The sequence below is a fragment of the Struthio camelus genome, chromosome 3 (genome assembly GCF_040807025.1).
Source record: "Struthio camelus isolate bStrCam1 chromosome 3, bStrCam1.hap1, whole genome shotgun sequence".
Taxonomy (NCBI): Eukaryota; Metazoa; Chordata; class Aves; order Struthioniformes; family Struthionidae; genus Struthio; species Struthio camelus.
The window spans coordinates 78,415,793-78,437,177 of NC_090944.1; the positions used below are offsets into that span (position 1 = coordinate 78,415,793).

Consider the following 21,385-nt stretch of genomic DNA (forward strand, 5'->3'; position numbering starts at 1 on the left):
TAGTCTTCACAGACACACAGAGCCTACTGCTGACATAAACTCCTTTACTGCAACAACAAATTTGCAGATCAATCATTTGGAAGCTTTTTCTGTAAGGTCGCTCTATGTTTCCCACAATAGCAGAAATGTGTATTTTACCATTATCCCCTAAATCTCCATAAATATGTTCTGTTCTCCAGACATTTTCATTCAGGCTTCTCTCCCTTCTTTTCCTTTCCCCTAATAGGGAACAGTTTCTGTTTATGACTTCCTTTCTTTCACAGAGTTCCAAACACCCATGTTTTCTCAAAAGCTTGAGATTTCCTTCTAATTGTGACCCCAACAAAAGTGCTCAGAGCACTATTCTATGCAATGTTTCATTGGAGTTCTCAGTGACTCCACATGGTCAAAGACCTCCAGGTCAAACCCTCCAGATACCAGAGCATTTAGGGTGAAGGAAAGCAAGCATTGTATAGAACCTGACAGCCCATTAGAAGTGGCTAATAAAGCCATATTTTGTTTGTAGCCATTTGTTACCAACCCACATTACAAATTTGTCTGCTTTGAACTTTATGGGAACATTCATGCCAGGACTTTTATATACAACGTGTGAAGGAAATGGAACAACTATTGAGCTGTTTAGCTGTGCTCACTGTGACACAAACCTGCTGAAAAACAGTCTCCAAAAGGATGACACAAGTCAGCATTCAGAGCTGCAGAAAGTGGTTAGCTCCTCTTCAAATCCATCAAAGGAAAACTACTTTTTTTTAAAGCCACATCAGAGAACACCATTCGCCATTGTTACTGATCTCTTTTGTTGTTTTCAGACATTTGTATGAGTTTGCTATGTAGGTGCTGTGATTTCACACAACGCCATTAAGAAACAAAAATATAGCAGGCAGATTTCCAAAACCCAAAACACAACCAAAATTCATTAAAAGTGCAACATCCCTGCTATCACTTCAAACTGCAATACACAATGAAAAGCTACTGACTACCCCCAAGAATGGGATTATAAAGTAACTTGAAAGCAACCTTAAGAAGCTTATATTTAGTATCCCAAAACGACACTATCATGAGGGATACTAAACGAGGGATAGAGATCACAGGTTTTCATAAGTAGCTCAAAACTAAATACAGGACTCTGTTGTTCAAGGAAGAAAAAAAAATTCATATGTTCAAGCCATGCTTACACCATATAGAGTTATATGAAAGCATTTACCACGCTCCCCATACTTTGAATGTATGGGCTGTTCCTAATTTCCAAGACATTTTCCTTGGATTTAAGATGGTAGGGAGTTTGCTCCCACTACAAAAACAATGCTGCCACATACGTAGGGCTGCAGTTCTTATTAATTTTGGTACCTCCCCATCCCCCAACCCAACACAAAATGAACACACCTCCCATTTCCCTCCCTATCCAAACAGCAGAGTTTTTGAGTGTATGAAGTGGTCTGTGGATATGTATCAAAGCTTTTCAGCATGAATAACAGCATTTAGGATCAACTTACAATTTAAGCTATGTGGCCAAAATGGTTAACATTCACTGTTAATACCACCAACTTACTCATACCACGAATAATAATGAGCTACTAAATATACCAAACACTTAGGGACACAGATAATACCCAATGCTCTGCTTAGATATCATGACGATGGAGGTAGGACAGAGGATGGATTAAAACTAGGACAGTCATTTAAGAAAAAGCACAGGAAAATTAGCAGACCATTAGTTGGTAACCTCCCGCCTTACTTCCATCTACCCTAGTGTACACTGCTTGGGGGGGGGGGGGGAACTGAGAGATAAAAGTCCCTTTTAATATCATTGCTTTTAAAGAAGTTAGATGTTGCCAAAATAGTTCAATGTCCACACTCCCCAGTATTTTTAAACTAATTGCCAACATTTGTTTTTGAGACCTGTTCAGGGAAATTGGTCTTTTAAAAAAAGATTTCTTGAAAAAAAAAAAAAAACCTGTCAAATTAAAATTAACTCAAAGTAAATGGATAGCTCTTCTTACATCAGTTTCCACAGCTTCCCCTAAAACACATATTTATCTAAAACAGCATGTAAAGCATTTCTTGTACATATACTGTCCTAGGTTCCAAAGTTACAACTTTAAAGGCTATGAAGATGTTTATTGCATGAAAGCTGTTTTTAAAAGAAGCTCCAAAGCTTCTTACTACTATAGCTATCCATATGATCCTGATTTTTGGGCAGGGGGGGGATGATGGGGAGGAGGCTAAGAAAGCAGGAGAGCTGAATTTGAGCTGTGCACTAAATAGGACTGTTATCATGAGACTTTTTAGTGACTGTGTATTACTGGAAATCTTACAGATTGATTTTCAATAATTTTTCTATTTTTAAGGGTTGGCAATATGGCATGTGTCAGAGGTGAAATATGCAATAAACTACTAGATTTCACAAATAACTTAGTGTCTCGATAAGGTAAGCATACAGAGGGATCCCTCTGCCAACTGGAAATGAACACATGCCCAGTGAACTACAGGAAATATCCAATAGATTTATGATATATTATTCCAAGCCAAAGCTCACTTAGTTTAAATAGCATACCAATTTTTCATCTTTTAGGCTGAACATATTCTAATCGTTTTAAGTTCATGCTGTTTTACCACCAACAAATGAAAAATCTCCCAAACAGAGGCATACAGAAGCAAGGCCAAAGAGGACTTTAGTCTATTACAGTAAGGTAAGACCTTCAAAAATACAAGTAGCTGCAGTGTCTTTGCAAAGCAGATTAATTTTGTCTGTGCTGTTTCCCCCCCCAGCAGAATGCATAAAGCTCAGAGAACTAAGAAAGGTTAGTCCAAAATAATCATCTAACCAAAAGATCAATCTATTCAAAGTATCACTGTCATTAGGATTACTACACTTCTGAATGTAGCAATAGGCTATAGCAGAATTAACGTGTCAAACTCATTATTTGTGCTCGGGGTTTGGAGCAAACCTCATAGTGGCAGCGTTCTAAATCAAAACCTACAGAAATCCCTAGAAAAGGGATAGGAGCAACAAAAGCCTCTTCCTCATCAGATTGTTTCGTGGAAGTATAGAATTCCCAAAGATTTAAAGAAAAAAATCCATTTCCTCTATGCAAATACACATGTGTACAAACATGGATGTGCATAAATAACTATGAACCAGTAGAAGCCTAAGTAAGAGAAAATCCACTCATATATAAGCTGTCTGTTCTCAGTGTATTTTTAAAACCAGTTTGTTGTGAACTTTATTTAGTACTTCTCTTTCCAACATTTCTCATCTACTCATCCTAGATGCAATAAAGTCTTACATTAAGTGTTTTCATTTTTTCAATGCTATACTGTAACAGAAACATTAGTTTCTTACTGGTAAGCTCGATGGTCTTTCTTGCTGGATCAGATTCAAGTCTTCGTGGTTAGGCTTTCCTGGGGCCATAGGGGGTTGAGATCTGGTTCCATAGCCTTCCTGAGACATGTCCTGCAAAAACAGTTGCAACAGAGATGTTAACCTGACTCAGTAGCTACAACTAAAACCACTTCACAGCAAGGTGAACATATAACAGCTGAGTGCCAATCTTTTTTTCAAATCAGAAGTTTTTACTAATTAAATCTTCTGGATGGAAGTATCAGGCCCACACAGGTACCAGTATGATTCACGCTGTTTGTAAAGAGATCCAAACAGCACAGTGACCCGGCTACGAGCAGAGAAACATGCCATTGTAACACAGATGAACAGACTAAATGAACGACCTCCTTTTATAATAAAAGAGTAGCAAGCACAAAGCGGTCAAAACATTTATCAAATGCTTAAATAATATTATCAAGCCTTTAGTTGAAATATTGAGCCAGGTGGAAGAATCCACCAGACTGGACTTGAAAATAAGACTGTAATCATGCTACGTAGTCAGCCTCCAGTAACCACCCTGAATTCACCATCACTACTCCTGACAACTTTCAAACGCAGGCTATCAGATCGGAGCAAAGAAAATACTCACTGCATCTGCTTGAAATATATTGTGTCCAACCGCTTATAAGAAAAGGGTATTTGATCAAAAGTACTTCCAAAGCCTGTACCAGCAGCCCAGGGATTTTCCTCCCTATACAAACCTAAGCAATCTTATTTAAATTTCCTGACACAAGACCCACCGGCGCAGGGGTGAAGGGAACACCAAAACAGCCCGCCCTCCCAACTCATCCTAAAACACAAACTTACTTTACATTTATAGGTGCTTGCTCATTGCAAAGCCCTAGGGTCAGGCTTCGTTTTAGCTACTATACTTCACGTTAGGAGCTTCTACCCTAACGTCTTCAAGGAAAACAGGAGAGCCATACCTACTTCAGCATGCACAACTGGCAAGGAAAGTTGAAGAACCAGTTTCTGACTGTTAGAAAAGATATCACACCTTAAAGGTTCTTCTTTGTTGCTTTTAAATTGTTTAATTCTCTTCTCTCCCCCTCCCCACCCAAGTTTGCCAAAGCAACTACAAGCGTAATTTGCCTCAGCCATCCTCCTGCTTTCAGTTTTGATGCGTAACTGAAAGCAAGCGTGCAGTTTTGGCGTGGAGGGATACAGGAAGCTCCCCCCTGCCCCACCCCCTTTCAGACTCTGAAAATTATATTGCTGCTGCTTAGCAAAGACTGCTCTTATAGTCAAGTATCCATATCAACAGAAGTTATTGCCCATATACCGACTCCACAAACCAGCTGGTTTGCAGCGCAGTAAAGCTTTCCGTCTCTGCTGTAGCACGGCACTTGACAGAGAAATTTGTTAACAACCACACTGTTTCCATCCAGCCACGTCCATCGCTTTGGGACTCTCCTGAATTATTTTTAATGGAGAGAGAAAAATTCAGCGAGGCTGATAAAACCAAACCCGGCCAAACTGGTACGATGCAAACGCACCGCTAAACGGGCCTATCGGGAAGCCTGTGCCGAGCTAAACGAAGAAACACTTAAAAGGCCAACACTTCAATGTGGTTACCAGCAGAGGGTAACAATTAGGCTTAAGGGTGACAAAAGCTGATGGCTGAATGATTATTATCCCCTGTGACCCCCCTTCCTCCCTCCCGGCCAGATTTCCACTTGTCACACAGCTCTCCTGCTGCGCACACCAGCAGGTTCCTGTGGATTAACAGGGAGGTTTAAAATCAACAAATGGCACAAGGCCGCCATTCAGCAGCCTTCACCCTATTACAAAGGAGTAGAAAGGTGCAGGACAGCTTCACAATAGGCAAACAAATGAGCAAACCTCTGCTTTCTTTTTATTTAAAAGCACACACGCACGCTCGTGCACATGCACACTATTTGTTGTCACTGCACAGACATCTCTCATAAACCAGCGACTGCAGATCTGAACTTCTAGTTCAGCATTCTGTTCGCTGGTCTGTCTAATTTTTTTAAAAAAATAGACTAAACAAGAACCACTTGTTAAAACAAAACAAAACAGCAATACCAAAAGCAGTGGAGAAGGATAAATGGAATACTCAATTTAGGAGACATCATTTTAGGAACACAATTATTCCTTTTTCCAAACAGACGCTACAGGATTAGGACAATTTTCCCAGGAAGCAAAACATGTTTTATATTTTGAAAACTCAAGAGCCATTAATCCTTTACAAAGCACCAAGCATGGTTGTTCCCACACGTTTGCAAGATTTTATTTGAAAGCTCTTTCCCTACTGAAGTTTCAGGAGGGAGGGAGGGACAGAAACAGCACACTTTTTCAGGAGAAACGCTGAATGTTGAATAGAGTTTAGTTTTAGCTGGGCATATGAAGGCTACCCATGAAATGTCTTTCCACACACTGAAGAGCACATGTAAAAACCTGGAGATGACATCCTTCGTCATTTTAAACGCACGATTTACACAGAGTCTTCCTTTCTGACTGTGGGAAAATCAAATTTCTTTGCTCAGTTCTTCATTAGGTTTGGAAACAAGTCCTGCAGGCATCTGTGTCAGTTAGGAGGTGGATACCTGTGCGCGCCAAACGGGACTGAGCCCACATACTCTTTCTCATATGTGCTGTAATGCCATCAGATACTATGATCACCGGAAACTTGGAAAGTGGCTTGAGAACTGAAAGGATCATTTTGCTCTCCGTAACTTTCAGGCATGTGAATCTCCCGGATGAAATATGCATGGGGTGTATGTGTAATTTAATGCATTTGGACATATGTACTGTCCAATGAAAATAGTCCACTTATTATTTAATCATTATTTATTATATAGCCTATTGGACCAAAGGGTTGACTTCATAAGCAAAAATGGTGTTTAATATCATCTTGCACTGAAAAACAGAAGAGATGATATATCTACTGCCTTTCTAGATCAGAGAGTTCTATCTGTGTTAGAATTAAAAAAACCCGCATATTAAAGAATAGATACAACAGATTTTGAAAGATAAGTAAGATGTATGGAAAGACATATAGTAAAATGTATGTCACTGAAAAAAATACATGCAACTGGCAATTCTCATTTTCGATTTTGAAAGTTCATTATTCTTTCTAGCATCCAGGAATGCATTTATCAGGGAATGAAGAGAGGGAAGATAGCACACGTTGTGCTACAGTCACGGCTGAGAAGTCTCCCATTGATACTGGGGCTGAAACTTCTCCTAGGATCCCAATTTTTTTTTCTTTGACTTCCATTATTTTATCCATCTATGATCAGCTTTCAAAGGAAAGCTTATTATTATTATTTTTTTTAAATGAATTACCGTAAAACTTTCCTCCCAAACAAGAGTATGGGTGCATGAAAGAGAGAAATCCAGGGTTTTATAAACAGAAGGCTACAAGCTTCCACTCAGAACTTCCTAACTTGGCACAAATCCAATCACATCATAGCTGTTATAGGACAAACTGTCAACGAAGTTGTAAAATAACTAAAAGCAGGGTTTTCCCATCAGATTTTAGAAAAGGCATTGGGACAAATTATCAGCAAGTCATAAACATGCACTGCAAAACAGCTGAAGTTTGGATTGTTTTCAAAAAAATTATACTCTAAAACAGGTAGACAAAAATAAATGGAGTATGCCTACACATAAGCAGCCTAAAACCTGTATATTTGGATTTGCTGTTCAGAAGGCAATCAATATGCAATTACTATATTTAGGTAAGAATGAAAACCAATTGCTTATCAATTTGGTTATTATTTACATCCTGTTCATGTACATTTTTAGCTTGCTCTGCAAATTGTGGTATACTTTGCTTAAACCTTGTTTAGGCTGCAAAGTATGGGAGGAAAGAGAAGGATACATTCTTCTCTCTTATTTGCTATTATTGTATTCATTTTACCAATTTATAAAAAGTCTTCAATGCTATCATTGCTCGACTGAAAGGTCTTTATTCCATAACACAGCAGTGTGGGATTGCACTAAGACAAAGGTTTTGAGACACAAATTGAGCCAGTATAACGGCCTGCAAGAAAGTCGAAGGTTCCCCCCTCCTGCAATTCTTGCGGTTAGACATTTCCTCCCTCATTTTGTGTTGCCTCTTTCAGTTATTAGATTCCTCTGCGAAATGGTACAACTTAAAATTTGCCAGAAAATGAATCTTCCCCCTTAGCTTTCTTGTGGACTATTGAACAGTATTGGATATTGGAAGGGTTTGGTGAGCAGAAGGCAAAAAACCTCCCACCTTCCAAGGAAGCCAGCCAACAGATGGGCTCAGCCCTCCACCGAACAGCGGTCCAAGTAGCCAGCGCTGCAACTGCTCTGGAGCGAGGACAGCTAGAGAACCTTTTATCCTTTGATATGCAAAGTTAATTACTGTCATGCTTTCATAGTTTAACTAGACCTAGCTTAAAATAAGTAGGTCTGTCCACATCTACCAGCTCTCTGCAAAATTGAATGAATATAGTACTGATCATGCTCAAAACAATGTAGTTGAAATGCACACTTGTTAAAAGCTCTGCTGAAGAAGATAAGATCTAATTAAGCAATAGTTTAAATTATTTTTAATAGAAAATGAAAGTATGGTGAAATCAATGTTTGGGGGTAACCACATTTAAAGGAGGGCTGGGTGAGAAATATCATTAAGGCTTCATCCACTTCTACTGCAGCATATTTCACAGGGATAGCATGACCACCCAGGAAGATAAGCACCATGATGGCTACAAAGAAGAAAAATCATTTATGGAAAATAATATACTACACTTGAATTTAAAAAAACTATTAAAAACTATTTTAGTATCCCTGATTCAGTTGGTTGATCCTTAGAAGACATCAAGCTTGAGAGCAGCAAATTCTACAGCAATGTGACAACAGTAAAATTGAAAACAGACTTTCATTTCCCTCCCAGACCACTTCAGAACGGAGGTCAAGACTCAGTAAAAAAGCCAAAAGGGGCATACAACTCTACAAGCAAGTTTATTTCACTCATCTCTGAATGGATACTATAAACGGAAAGAAAGCAAGTAATATGCTAGTAGCTATACAAAGATCTTCCTTGTTACCACTTACCAAAATATTTGTTAATTCTGTGTAGGTAAATACACATCAACACATTTTCTCCTCTTTCCACCTTCTGATGCAAAAACTACAATAAAAACATTACTTACTAGAACGATGGCATATCCCTACACAGCTGACTCCTACCCCAATCCTAACACGTCACTTCCCAAGCTTGTACGCTCTCTGACAACACAAAACAGACACAGATAGCCAACGTGTTAGAAAAATATTGTAGGTAAGGCTGCACTCTGGGGAAAATGCAATGCCTGGGGGCATAACTGGCAATCCCCTCCAACACGCGAGTCTATATTTAGGTGACAAAGTGAATAACCCCTGTTCATACACCGAATGTGTAGATCATTTTAAGTCAACTTCCTACCACTACCACAAAAACCTGAATGAAGACAAGGAGAGTGGCTAGCCTAAGACAGTGAGTAAGAGGCTGGCATCTACTGCAATACGCTGATGCTATTTGTTGACTCTTACTTCAGTGGAGACAGCTAACAGTTACTGCCCTTCTTTTCAGCATTTATCATTTCTCACAAACAAACCAATGGCAGGACTGCAGTGCCCTCAGAAACAGAAGTTATGAAGTCAGGTCTTCAGCTCACCAAGTTCATCTTGGTTGTCAATCTTCACTGTAGGTGCTTGAGGGATGCAAAAGCTTCAGAGAAGTGCCAAAGCGAGAAGGTCCTTTTTCCTTTTCCAAGAGGAAGTGATTTATCCAGAAATCATATCTACTACCTCAGACAAAAATCCAGTCATGCATCTGGTGAAATCCGGACAACTCGTCTGTCTGGATGTCTCATTGTTACAAAGATATTTGATCTTCTTCAAAGTAATGTCTTCCCTTCCAAGATAGCTGTGGCTTCATTGTGACAACTTGCCTTTTCCTAGGCCTCTTTTTTCAAGCTAATTCATATAAATGACCACAATGACCACATTTTCTCCCTTCAGCATCCCAATTATCACAGAATGACCACTAAGTTAAGCCTCCAGACACAGCAGAGGAGGAGGGAAACATACTTCTTGTAGCCTCTGATGCAAAAGACAATCTGTCTAAAGACTTCCTTAAAGTTTTGGTGGCTTATGGGCAGAGCCCCAGTAATATATTTGCTTTCCTAAGATAACTATCTAACTTTGGAAGGTTTTTTCCCCCCTCAAAGAACACACTGAAAGCACTCTAAACACAGACTGGATCAAAAAAGCCTCCTACATCTTACGGGAAGAACGTTATTTGTTTGGACAAAGCAGCTTCTAATCATATATCAGGTAGTCTGAGACAACTAACTAGAAAGATGGGTCTTCCTTCCTAAACACGCCAATCCATTTTTACATACGTCTTGCCCATGTGGCCTCGAGGAGCCATGTTAAGCTAGTGATGCAGAAAGAGCTTAAAGATGAAATCATCCTCTGAAATTCTTATCTTGCTATTCTTTTTCCTTCATCTCAGCTATTGCGTTCCATGGATCACAGAGCATATGAACAGTAGTGTTAAATGGAAACAAGACATCTCTTCTAATTTTCTTCTCTCATATTTGTTCTATTCTGGGTGAAATAAATGCACAAGTTGTGTCCACATTGCATTGTGACTGGCTGGCATTACACAGCCTGATAAACAGCTATCAGTTCCTAATTTACAGGCAAAAACAAAAACGTACACCTTCCTTTTGTTCTATAGAGGTAAAGTTTGAGTGTGAATGAAGAGATGAGAGAGAACTTGGAAGACGCAGTCTGAGACATACAAATATAATTTGGAAATAAGTATTTTATTTCCATGAATCTTCCCATGTTTATAGAGCTTTTTGGACTTTTCCTAAAAAACCCTAGAAGGCTGGGCAGTCCAACCACACTTTCATTTTCTACACCCACACCTTCCTTTCCCTGCCCATCCTTTAACAGACAAAGTTATATTTAAAAAAAGAGAAGAAAAAGAAAAAGAAAAGGAGTACTGGCAGTTTTGTTTTTTTTTTAATATGTCCTATCTTTACATTCATTTAGGGCAAACGATCATATTAACGTGATGCACCACCATCATCAACATTTTGCACCATCCTGTCTCCTGCCCTGTTAAACTGGTCCTTCCTAAAAAATCTTGGAGGAATAATTCTCTCCAACATACCTGAGACTCCAAGCTGGGCTGCAAATCCAGGATAGCACCGCACCCCCAAATCTGGAGCTAAAAACGATAAGGGCGTGTGAGAGAGGTAGGATTTAAAACCTGCCGTTTTTTAAACTTTGGTGCCACGCGAGCAGGGAGCTGATGGGGCTGGGCGCCCCAGCCAGCGGGATGTGCTGCTGCAGCCTGCCCGCGCGGGCAGGGGCACCTCTCCGAGCAGAAGGCTCACTCAGGAACGAGGTCAGAGTGGTGCCCGGAGCTTACAGCAGAGCTCAAACCCCGAAGCCAGCTTACAGAATAAAGAGAAAAGCTGCACTGAGAGCAGCTGCTACCTCTAGGCTAATCGAGCTAGGTACCCAAGAATGATACTTCCTCACTTGAGACTCAAACATTTTTTTTCAGCGTTTTCTTAGGGGCATGTCTTTAACTGTGCTGGAGGGTAAAGCCAGGACTTCATCTAAAGGCTCATGAAAACCTCCAACTCTAAGGAGGGCTTAAAGAAAAGGATGGAAAAGGATGGCTAAGAAAAACCCGGAGCATCACTGAGGTAGAAGAAAAAAACCCAGGAAAGTGGCAAGCTCCTCCCTGCCCCCCCCCTTAAATATAAAGCTATATTATGTTACAGATAATATTTTTATCACGGCCCAGGGACACCTTAACCTTCTTAACACTCTGTTGAAGTCTCTCCTAAAATAAATGACTGAAGTGAGGCTTACCTATTATTTATCAATAGGAGAATCATAAGAGAAGGTAGTAAAGTTTAGATACAGAAATATCTGTAAAAACTTTAGTACACAGGTTTTTTCCAACTGAAATCTACTGTTTGGTTACCTTGAATTGTTGGTGGGTAAAAGGTTACTAGCATGTTACAGTTACTGGAGGAAGATAATTAGCAGCGCTAGGTTCCTCTCTTTCTGCATAGACCGTGAAGCCACAGAAAATCTGCAGAACAGTCTTTTAATCCAGCTGCCACGTGGAAAAACATCTTAGTGCAAGGAGTAGAAAGAGAACAATAATTTACAGAAGAATTTACACCCAGCAGCAGAAGAAATTCAATGGACTACAAAGCAACAGTTCCAACAAGAGAAGCAAACTATTTCTTTCATCTTTGAGGTAGAAAAGTCTTCACCACCATCACGACAACCACAATTTCCCAAAAGAAAGCCTTTCTAACTGGGCTGGTGTTGGGAGGAGTGGAGGAAGGGGAGCAGAAAACAAGCAAAAGTGATGAAAATGCCAAACTCTTTGGGACCAGACCACTGACTGCTCTCTAATATCCAATGAGGAAACAGCGACACTCAGTAGAAGATGGTAAAGGACTGCTGGGTAATAAAGCAGCAATAAATCTCCCTTTCCTGTGCAGACAAAAAAGCATGATCTTTGTGAATTCCATAGGCAGATACATAAAAACATAAAACCTTACAGATAGTTATTTAATTTTCTACCTAAAAAAATGCATGGGGGAGATGGGTTTTAGGCAGGTATTTGGCAATCAGAGAGAAGCAAGAGGAGGAAATGAAGAGCGAGGCTGTGCTCTCCCATAGCTTAATTTATTGAGGGATGGCTCACAAAGAGCAGCAGTTGTTCTCTCTCCCACAACAAAACATCAAGGAGTTTTGTCAACATGTAAAGGTAAAATTGTTTATGAAGTGGTATCCTATTCACCTTGATTTGCTCTTTCATTCTTCAGTGCTTATATCTGATTTCAACAATTAAAAAAAACTCTGTAAGATTTCAGATGCATACTCAGAAATGTATTTTAAATTCTACTACAGTAGGACAGAAATGCAATTAAAAGGGAAATACTGGAAAGGATAATGTATATATATATAAAATATATATACACCCCTATATTTAGGTAATACATTGTCTTAACAACAAAATACAAAAAAATAAAACTAAATAAATGTTCACTGAACATCTTCAATTACTAAAGAAAATACGAGCAGCGTAAAATCCAGCAGTAAATTTTATGCCAGAAGATCTTAACTAACTCTTATATTCCCCATGTCTTGGGGATAGGTATACAACATGAGTTAATTTAAAGGCCATAAAAGAATGTTGTTGCATTGCAACTAGCCATAAGGTGTAATTTATAAGACCACCAAAATCTGGAATATATACTGTACATGTAAAACTTAAAAAAAAAAAAAAAAAAAAAAGGCAGATTAGTACCTTTCAGACTTTACAATTTCATCGCTTAATTCATGCTTTTATTCTATTAGCATTTCATTTTTTTTAAACAGGATTTGTGTATTTATATCCTGAAACATTGCTGTAGAAAACTTTGTCTATGCACAGCCATCAGATTAATGAATCATTAAGTAAACAACTATTATATGAGCAGGTATCTTTTGAAAAATTCACTCTGTTTAACTTATTGCTGATTTTCAAAGGTACAGATAAAATTATTTCTGGGATATTAATTCTGCTCTCAGTATAAAAATAAAATAATCACTGAGTTAATAAGGAGAGTGGTAAGAGGAGCAACAATTGTTATGATTACTAATCTCCAGAACAAAATAGTTTTTATCAACCTGCATTCCAACAGTTTTACTATCAAGTTAATTAATAGACTCCTGTGCCAATACCTAAATGCCAAGCAATTAATGGCACTGAACTATAAACGGCTTTCTCTTTGCTCTTGTAGGGGTATCTTATAAAGCAAATGCAATTCTATCACTTCAGTGATTTAATGCAGGCTTTGTGAGGTTAATATTCCCAAGTAGTTGCAGAATAAAGAACTGTTTTAATTAACCTTCTGCGATTTAAACACTGGGAGAAATCAGAATTTAGAAACTTGAAATAATACCACCACCATAATAACAAGAACAATAATAATACTTTGTGGATCCGAGCCAAACCACTGACTTGAGAACTTTTGTTTTCTTTTGAGAAATACATACACACATTTAGATTAAGTGTATTTTACTGTATTTTTAAACTCATAAACAAGACTTTTTTCTAAACATAATATACTAAATCCATGATAGATTATACCCAGGCTTTGTAGTTGAGATGAAAAATGTCTCCTTTCAGGATTATTTACTTATAAATACTGAAGTTTTTAGATTGTAAAAATGATTAAGTACAGCATCCCCATCTCTGCACTACAATACTTAGCAGAAAGTGGCTTCTGTTAAGAAAGTGGGACCTTATCTGCTGAATCTACCAACTGACGGCATGCAAACAACCGTCCACTTAATAATGAAGGCGTGAACAGCAGTTAGACTTCCTTTCTCTCCCCAGACTATATTTTCTCTCTCTCCAGTTTAGCAAAATCCTCACACTAAGGAGGCTTATATTGTCAGTGTTTCTTTATGATATTATATACTAACTGCATTTTAGTACCTAAAAACCTCCTGCTCAGGACTAGGGCCTTGCTACATTGCTCATCTTACACTCATAAAAATTGCCACACATGTTATCTAGGTTTAGAATGATACAAAAATACAGAGTAAAAATTAAACTAAAGAATCAGTAGGATAGAGGTGGTAAACATTCCTGCCAAAGAGGCTTGCAGCATGCTCTGACCGGTCTTCTCCGACTACCCACCCAGATATAATCAAACCCCCATTCGTAGCAGGTGCCTGAAGAGGTGCACTAACTACCTGCTCAGCAGAAGAAAGGCACCCTGTAAAATTGCTCCTTCAAACTGAAAATGGAGAGGCCTACTTTCGGCAGAAAGCCATTAATAGCTGAGCACAGTAAAGAAAGATACGGACTGGGAAAACGTTTCAAAACCATTACGAGGGGATTTTAAACGGAAGGCGCCACAGAATTGCTAAGAGCACAGAAGCAAACACAAACACAGATTACGTTCATCAACAGTGTTTTGGAAGCTTAGAAAACAGAGGAACACACAATTTTGTTATATTTTATAAACAAACAGTAGTACCACTCTGCAATATAAAATACTTCACCCTTCTCAATAATACCATTTAGCACATCCAAGTTACTACAGAGATAGATACATATGGGGGGAAATGATACATGCTAACATTAAAGGTTTCAAATGTAATAGACAGGAGTTATTTTTCACTTTGCTAAATCACGTGTCTAAATGCTCTCTTCAAAACAACAAGGCCAAGAAAGTCTTCCTGAAGTCTGAAAGCAGTCTTTTGATTTTGGTCATCATGCCTTCAGCAAACATAAGCCTACACTGACTCAATGCTGGTAATGCTGCTTCATAGCGTGCCCTCAATTTTGTGTTTGTGCTCAGCTTTGAGTTTATAGGAAATTATCCGTGTTGTTCTCTGCCTGCACCTATTCCTTCTACTTACTTGATTCTGGAAGACAGCACTCCAAGTCTGACAAGCTACAGTTTATTAAGATCTTATAAATACAGCTATAAATCACTGGTGGTGGTGGGGGGTGGGGGGGGAAGGTTTGACATTTACTAGAATGATATAAGCAATGCTGAACAAACAAAAGTATTCCCCAAATGGACAATAATCAGCTATTCCCATTACTGGGAGAAGATGTAGCACAACAGGAGCCACCGTTTCATTGAACTCCTGAGTTGATTAAGCAACCTTAACCAGGGAGATAAATAGTCATAGGCTTAATAATTATTTGCTATTATAGCAGCCCATCATGCTTATGAACTAAGACTTTATAAAAGCAGGAACCTAACTAACTGCCAAAGACTCCAATCAGTGAACGTACACAGGTTCAAACCCAGTTTGCCCTTCCTGAAAACATTATGCCCATAAGAAAAGCTAAGAAAGGATAAATTAATTTTATGCACAGGTATGGTTCCTAAATATTTAAACTGTTTTTCTTTTGTTCTTAAATCACTTCAGTGCTTAGCAAGGTAAGGTGACAACTTTCAGAGGTGCTGGCCACTGGTGGCGTATCCAGAAGCTAATATGAAAGCCATGATGAGCGAGTTTGGAAGTCAGTGGCTTAAAGCCTCCTCTCCCCCCGTCCTGTCCCAAAACCTATCCAAGCTTTATTATAGATGCAAGAAGCCAAGATTTCACCCTCTTTTTGGATATCTATCTGATATCTCTGAAGCAGGTTGGCAACAACAGATTCAGTGTTCCAAAACGCCTGCTTTTATACAAAGTTGTACTGCTGTTTTCCCTTATCTTTAATTTCACATCCAACAGAAAAGAGGCTGGAAAAGCTGGCAGAAATACACACACCTGCGTGAGAATTTTCACTCAGCCACTTCCTTGTCAGACACTTGTCTGCTTGCTACGTACAAGAAGGCCTGATTTGCAAAAACTAGCCTACGAACACACAACAGAAGCAAAACTAGGAACTTGCTAACGCTTTGAATTTGGGTTGAACAATTCAAAGGAACTACTTATTTCTCCCTTGTACCTCTCACTTTACTGTAGAAAGAAAATCATTACTCCTAAGCTAAAAATAAGCCCAGCTTTCCAAGATACTGGGAATACACATTGGGCACTAGACACCTGTGTTGCTGAGACAATGAGAGCCCTGAAGGATTTATGGTTCACAACAAGTAGCGGTGTCAATCACTGCTGATGATGACAGGCAACAATTTATTCTAAACATTAATTTTGATTGTGACTTCTCCTATAATGGTAATAGCCAACTTTCACAAAGGATGCTTTCCTATATTCCTGACGGCAAAATGCGAGATTAATACACTGGCTTGTTCTTTCCTAGGTTTCCTGTGGTTCATAATATAACAAATATTAAGCACGACCACTCATCTAGTCGTGGGGGACTGCAAACACAAGAGTGAAAAGGACAGGAGAACAAACAATTTTTATTATAACTTTAAGCCATGGGCTGTTACATGTTACTTGCAAGGCCTTACACATTATGAAAGAAGTTTTACTTAAAATCTGCAGAACTGAAGACTGAACTACCGAACGGCTGATTGCTAATTCTGTGCCAGTTTCCAGTCACTTAGAAAAGCAAGGATTTTATGAAAAAGAATTGTGGTGAGATACAAAACTTGAATCCGGACTCACTGAGGGTGATCTGCAGGACTCAATAAGGAATTTGAAATTTGCATGTAACACACACATTCCTAAATTACAACAACAGTATCTTTCCATTGTGCCACCCCCCAAAACAGCCTGACAGTGTTAATTAATTTAAACATGCTGCTTATTTGCGCTGTCAAAGGAACTTAGCAGCTCACGTATTACAAAACAAAACTTCATCGTTATGGTACCAAAATCACTTTAAGAATTTGATGCAGTTCTGCCACAATACAATTTGTGCTGCTTTCGTGACAGGCATGCAGCTTGGATGTGAAAACAAATTAATTAGTTTCACATTTTGTTCACATTTTGAAAGGCTGTTTCAAATCAGGTAATATTTTATCCGTCCTATCTTGCACTGACTCAACATCAGAAACAGGTATCTGCATAAGAACATTCACATAATAACCTTAGACTTGGGACTGAGACTAGCTCAAACTACTATCACCAGTTCAGAAACAAACCTGAAATTTATGGCCTTCATTGATCCCAGAATAGAACTGCATCAATTTCCCCCAGTTAGTAGTGCAAAATAAACGTTTTATTAAAAATAACTGGCTCCTAGTGGAGATCTGCTCAATGCAGGGGCTCTCCTAGCTTGCTGAAGACCTCCACAGCACCTCCCATGACGGGTGCTCTCTCCTTCCCTGGAGAAGGAGCCCTCAGGCCCCACAAGCCTGGGCTCTTTGCACCAGGCTGCTCTCCTCTTCCACAGGTGCCAGCTGCGTGACCTGTTCACCCCAGAGATTTTTCACACTGCAGACCTTAACAGGAAGGGATGGCCTACATATCTTTGATTCCTGCTCTCCCACAGCGGTAGGTTGCTGCTGTACACTTACAGCTAGATGGACACTGAAGGTGCCTGCTGATCCCCATCAGCTTGAGCTTCCTTTTGGGGTAGCTCCCTGGCAAGACGCACATGTGATGCACGTGCATTTCCTACCCAGTGCTCTGTGGGCACAGGCGCAGAGTTACAGGAGATCGGAAAGGCAGCTTATGCCATTTCCCTGATTGCACCACTGAGCAGAACGGCTGGCACCGCTCGCTTGGCCAGTCCCACTCCCCCTCCCGGTGCTGGGTTTGGGCAGCTGGAGAGAAGCTCCAGCACCTTGTGGGAGTGGACTCAGCCCCGCACCTATGGGCTGAGGGATGGAGGCCAAAAGCCTTACGGCACAATCCCTTCCTTGGATGCCTTTCTATTTAGGACTTCTAAAATGGTTAACAAATTCTTAGTGGCCTGAATCAAATTCATCCCCTGACCCACTCTCAAAAGAAAAGACTAGTCATTCCACTCTGTATTTGTTTCATGACAACTCAGGGTTTTTTTTTTTTTTTTTTAAAAATCTCACCAAAATCAGTAGGCGTTATCTATACAAGCGGGGAAAAACAAGGTTTTAGCCAGCTTTTAAGATGTTTTAAGAAAACCTGATAGGGAGGAAGTTTTGTTTGTTTGCTTGTTTATAAAACATTTTCTGCTTTTAAATAAAAGCAGACTAAACACTGAGCCTGCACTACCTGACTGTTCCTTTAAGGCATTTACAGAAATCACAGTAACCACAAGGGCATAGTTTAAAAATACATACACACAGCCGCTTTGTGCACATTGTTAACCAGAAAGACCAATGCCCCAGAAGAGTGCTCACAAACGTCCCACCTCGAGGATCTACCAGACTTTGTCCCCCCCTTTTAATCTCAAATTTGTGTATGAAAAAGGGACCAGTATAATCCCACTCTATTCTGGAATTTTTACATGCAAAAAGCTTCCGGGGATACTTTAAACAAAAGATGACTTCAAGATAACAATATCAGGCACAGAATATAATCAGTTTTTGTTTAAATAAGAGTGAGACCATAATTATTTTGCGGCTCCATTTCATGTGTCAAAAAAGTGATATGGTCCCAACTCATAAAAATAACACTTTAAACCTCAAAGGCATGATCCTCTCTCAATACATATGAACACATGCTACATAAAACAAGAAAATATATAAACATGGCTGTTTAAAAGCCAGCTGGAAAGCATAGGAATCCAAAATATACATCAACCTATCTTAACAAAATAATGTTTAATGATGACAGTTTAAGTTTGCAATTACATGACATTCTTAACAAAATATCACTTCTACTTATGGCAAAAGATTTAAAACTGCAAAAACAACTGAAGCATTTATTCATTTATATGCCATTTCAAGATGAAAAATCCTGCCAAGGGCAATACTGTAGTAGTGTAGCGCATCTTTCTCTCATTTCTTTTTAAGAGCAGTAAAGGTTTTAAAAAGAGTTTTGTAAAAGAGGAGATATCTACATCTACTGGCAATATCTAATGATCAATGAATCTGCTATTGCAATAAATTTGCTTAAAACAAAGCTCGCTCTTTAATAGTTTTTACACAGCAGGCTCCTGATATGAAGAGGGGATGACTGATGCCGTCTTGCAATAGAGCTCTATAATAAGCTATACCAGTATTACTATCAAATCTCCTCTTACGAGACTCCCTTTCCCCCCCACATTGCGCAGTCAGTTTAACGAAGATCTAAACAACTTGTAGTTCAAGCATTCAAGTAAATTCCACTCTCCCTCTTCCCCTCTATGCTGATTAGAGGAAAAGAAAGTCAGTGGAACAGTCCCACGGATTACTTTATCTGTTTACTTTTATTGACAACATTGCATACTGAATTCAAGTGAATCAAGGCTAAGGAGCAATGGCTTCACCCTTCCATAATATGTGAGAAATGAAGAAGAGAATCAATTCTAAGGCACAACATTAAGTGTTATACCCGGCTGCAGAAGCTCTCTCACATTCTTTCCAAGAGAGCAAAACCAAAACATTATCTGTATGAAATTCCGTTTCACTTTTCTTCCCATAATAAAATACCTGATCATCACACTACAGGATTCTACATAAAAGGAAACTAGTGGCAAGAAAAAGGCCATCATCCATCCAGAACAAACACTACTTTCAGCCTGATAATCTCCAAAATAAATACATTCACACAAACCTACAAAGGAAATAAAGAAAATACTGAAGGGAAAAGAAGGCAAATCACTGGGAAGCCTCTTTTTTCCCCCCCTAATCCAACATCCCTCTTCTCCATCCTCAAGTAAAACCAGTCCAATTACATTCGCATCACAAAGAATGTAATCACAGAGAAGATTTATTTACCCTAAAACAGAACATGAAACTTCTCCACCTCACAGCTGCTCCCCTGCTACAAGCTAGTTCAGTTTCCAGTCCAGCAGGCACTGAATATCACCCACAGAAGCCTGCACAGCCCAAGAATTGCATGGGACATGCTCTTTTTTATTTACATTTGGGAATCCTTCAATACTATTTAAGACTGGCTTTAAAAGAAGATGCACATATTTTCAAGCTTCAGCACAAAATGGCTGAGCTGAGAAAAACGCAACTATGAATTTTTGGTTTCTAAGAGCAAGGCGAATGAGAACAATCTTAATTTTCTCCTACTTCAGCACCTTCAATAGTAGATGAATCTTTTGTTTCTCCCCGACCACAAAGTGGAGTAAAAAACAATTTCTATTCACCTGTTACTAATTGGGAGAATGTGTGTCACCCAAACCTCAATAATCTTTTGCAGCAGTTGTCATATTTTCTACTTATTTCATTTCCATAAATGTATCACTTTCAGTATGAATTTGAATTTGCAACTAGAAGAAAGTGCTTGAATGTTACAGAAGACCTGACATGCTACATAAATACAGCCAGGAACAGAGAAGAGAAAAAACAGGGATTTGCATCTTTCAAAGCATCTCACTCCTGAGTATTCAGGAAACACATGCAGTAAGGCACTGCCTTACATATTTCTGACAGCAGTGTAGCCTACCCTCAAACTTGGTAAAAAGGTTAGCACTGCCTAGGAACAGAACTATGAAGAGCACCTCTGATACCGACATAGACATTTTGGAGTCAGCTGCTTACAGCTAACATGGAGGTAGAATCTTATTTTTTTCAGAATTTCTATGTAAAATTAACACTTTTTCTTGGGTGGCTTCAAAATGACTTCCCTAGCCAAGAAGGCAGGCAATCATAGTCAACACCGGGAAAGAAAAGGACCATCTCACGTTAAGGCTAGGAGCATTTGGCCATTGTTCAAGGGACTGAGTAAACATTCAATGCCTCTGGAAAATCGTCAAATGCAGTTTCCCATTGTAGCAGTATAACAACAGGAATATCCTGCTCAGCTGAATGAATGTCTTCCATGTTACTAACATAAAGCTGAAATCAGATTGTTCGTGTCTCTTAAGACTTAGATCAGTGTGTTACTCTGAGCAGTACCGTCCTTTCTATTTATATCTCTTTACTGATCTGACTTGATCTGTTGCTGCTTTTATTATTTAGACCGTAAACTCTTTGGGGCAAAGATCGCCTCTTTGTTATGTATTCATAGAACCACCAGAACAGTAATGTCCTGATCCATGACCAGGGGTTCCATGAGCTACTTCAATATTATTAGAGTGATTTTCTCTTGGATCATGATCCAACCATACTGTCCAGGAAAAATACTTCTAGCCTACAGTTCTTCCACAATTCTGGCTAGTTGACATGCAGGAAAAAGGTCTTCAGAGGCCAGCTTCTCTTCCTGAGGCCAACATCCTGAAACAATTACCTTTACGCACTCCTCAGAGATGCAAAAGTTCAATAGTAGGACTTGTTAATAGCAATATGGGGGGGGCGGGGAAGCAACCAAATCAATATAAAAATTTAAGAAAATGGTGAATGAAGAATACAGAAAACATAGGTGAAATTCATCTGCAGGTTGAAAAGAATGGCGAGATTAAGGATGATGGATAGAGTCGGTCTTTGGATGACGGATAGGGGGCTTTGCCTTATGCTTCCCAATTAACAAAATTATCTA

The 21,385-nt window shown here is 39.1% G+C and overlaps 1 protein-coding gene across 18 annotated transcripts in view; it reads right to left on the bottom strand.

The window, feature by feature from the left end:
* The window catches only part of ARID1B (AT-rich interaction domain 1B), a 336,987-nt gene that overhangs the window by 229,592 nt on the left and 86,010 nt on the right, over positions 1–21,385 (bottom strand). For all 18 annotated transcript variants that reach the window (XM_068938631.1, XM_068938622.1, XM_068938621.1 and 15 more), the window contains one exon: positions 3,341–3,451. In XM_068938631.1, the coding sequence (XP_068794732.1) occupies positions 3,341–3,451 (111 nt within the window). The remainder of the gene's footprint in view (positions 1–3,340; positions 3,452–21,385) is intronic.